The sequence below is a fragment of the Otolemur garnettii genome, unplaced genomic scaffold, assembly GCF_000181295.1.
Source record: "Otolemur garnettii isolate 467f Iridium unplaced genomic scaffold, OtoGar3 scaffold00432, whole genome shotgun sequence".
NCBI classification, from domain to species: Eukaryota; Metazoa; Chordata; class Mammalia; order Primates; family Galagidae; genus Otolemur; species Otolemur garnettii.
The window spans coordinates 44,645-46,629 of NW_003852827.1; the positions used below are offsets into that span (position 1 = coordinate 44,645).

At 37.5% G+C, this 1,985-nt stretch overlaps 1 protein-coding gene across 1 annotated transcript in view; it reads right to left on the minus strand.

Moving 5' to 3' along the window:
- LOC100950196 (structural maintenance of chromosomes flexible hinge domain-containing protein 1-like) overlaps positions 1 to 1,985 on the minus strand; it is a gene marked incomplete at its 5' end in the record, with an annotated part of 93,201 nt that overhangs the window by 36,417 nt on the left and 54,799 nt on the right. Inside the window, 1 exon segment of the mRNA XM_023509146.1 lies at positions 175 to 293. Coding sequence (XP_023364914.1) covers positions 175 to 293 — 119 coding nt within the window.

Sequence of the window (1,985 nt, forward strand, 5' to 3'; positions counted from 1 at the left end):
CCTCTGCCTGCCCACTGCCTTTGTCTTAGGGGGATTACACCCTGAGGGCTGGTGCTTCACATGAAAAATTTTTAAATGCCTTTTAAACTGAACTTCTTTTAGTTATTTTAGTTTCCCAAACTTGTTATATATAAAACAATGGTATAAATCAAATTTTACAGAAGGCAGCCATACCTGAAAAGTAGTTTTCAAATTTGAGTTATCAAGTCCAACTCCAGCAATTGATAAAGCAGATAAAGAACTTGGAGAAAATGCTTGAATCTGATTTCCATACTGATCTGTAATTATTATAACTTTAAGAAAAAAAGTTTTATTTTAGTGTTATCTTTTTAATGAAAGATATAAACATTTATAATACACTTAATAAAAATATGCTTAAAAACTTACTTTGTTCGCTTGCTAAATTTTTTGGAATAAAATGATTATTCTTATTTCTTTCACTACAAACAACATCAAGAATCTATATAAGTACTTAAATATTTAACATGATGCTAAAGTTAATCAGATTTTAATGAAGATAGAATTTTAATAGTGTATAATTTTATAGATATAAGGAAAAACTATACAGAAATCCATTTGCTGAATGCATCAATGTACAAAGTTATGATTTAATAAAAAATAATTATTAAAAAAAATCCATTTGCTTTACTACTTCTTCTTTGTTGTTGTTGAGACAGAGTCTCACTATGTTGCTGTTAGTAGAGTGCCATGGTGTCACAGCTCACAGCAACCTCAAACTCTTGGGCTTAAGCAAAAGTCTTGCCTCAGCCTCCCAAATGGCTGGGACTATAGGTGCCCATCACAACACTCGGCTATTTTTTTGTTGCAGTTGTCATTGTTTTCTTTTTTTTTTTAAGCTGGCCTGGGCTGGGTTTGAACCCACCACCCTTGGTATATGTGGCTGGTGCCATAACCACTGTGCTACAGGTGTTCAGCCACCATTCTTGTTGTTGTTGTTGTTGAGAGAGTCTCAAGCTATTGATTGCCCTAGGTAGAGTGCCATGGCATCACAGCTCACAGCAACCTCAAATTCTTGGGCTCAAGCAATTCTCTTGCCTCAGCCTCCCAAGTAGCTGGGACTACAAGTGCCATCACAGCACCTGGCTATTTTTAGGTTGCAGCTGTCACTGTTACTTAGCAGACCCAGGACGGGTTCAAACCCACTGCCCTAGGTGTAAGTGGCCGGTGCACTACTGACTTAGCTATAGGCACCACTTACTTTACCCCCTTTTTTAAAAAATTGTTTTTCACTGATAGGGTCTTGCTAAGTTAGCCTTGAGCCCCTAGGCCTAAGCAATCCTTCTACTTCAGCTTCCCAAGTAATCAGGACTACAGGCAGATAACACTAGGCCTGGCTTAATTTACACTTTTATTATTAATTATTGTTACAGATTCTAATAAAAGGCAAAATCTTTTCAACAAAATATATTTGCCAAACTGACTTTGAAGGTATATTAGCCTAGGCAAAGATTATCAAAATATTTCAATCTTATTCAACAATGGATTTTAAACCAATAACATTTAAACCCAAAGCTTTCCTTTCAGATTATGTATGCTAAAACATACATCATAGAAGTTTTGTTGTTGTTTTTTTTTTGAGACATACTATGTTTCCCTGAAAATAAGACCTTCCCCAAAAATAAGCCCTAGCAGGATTTCTATGCATTTGTTAAATATAAGCCCTACCCCGATAATAAGACCTAGCGATAGGTCTGGCTATGCAGCCTATCTGTATAGCCGCACCATGCACTTTGGCACAGAGCAGTAAGGAAGACCGGAAAACCTTTTATCTGCCACAGCTCCTTTCTCCAAGCCATTTGCACTTGCGTGGGTGCACATGTGGTAACCAGGGTCATAGGCATCCTATTGCACACATGCCAAAGGCTAGGGGGAAGGAGTTCACACATCACTAGTGCCAGCCCCACCAACAAGGTCAGCTCCCCCTGTCAGGTTCCAAAAGAAGATGACTTAACTGTATTTGAATA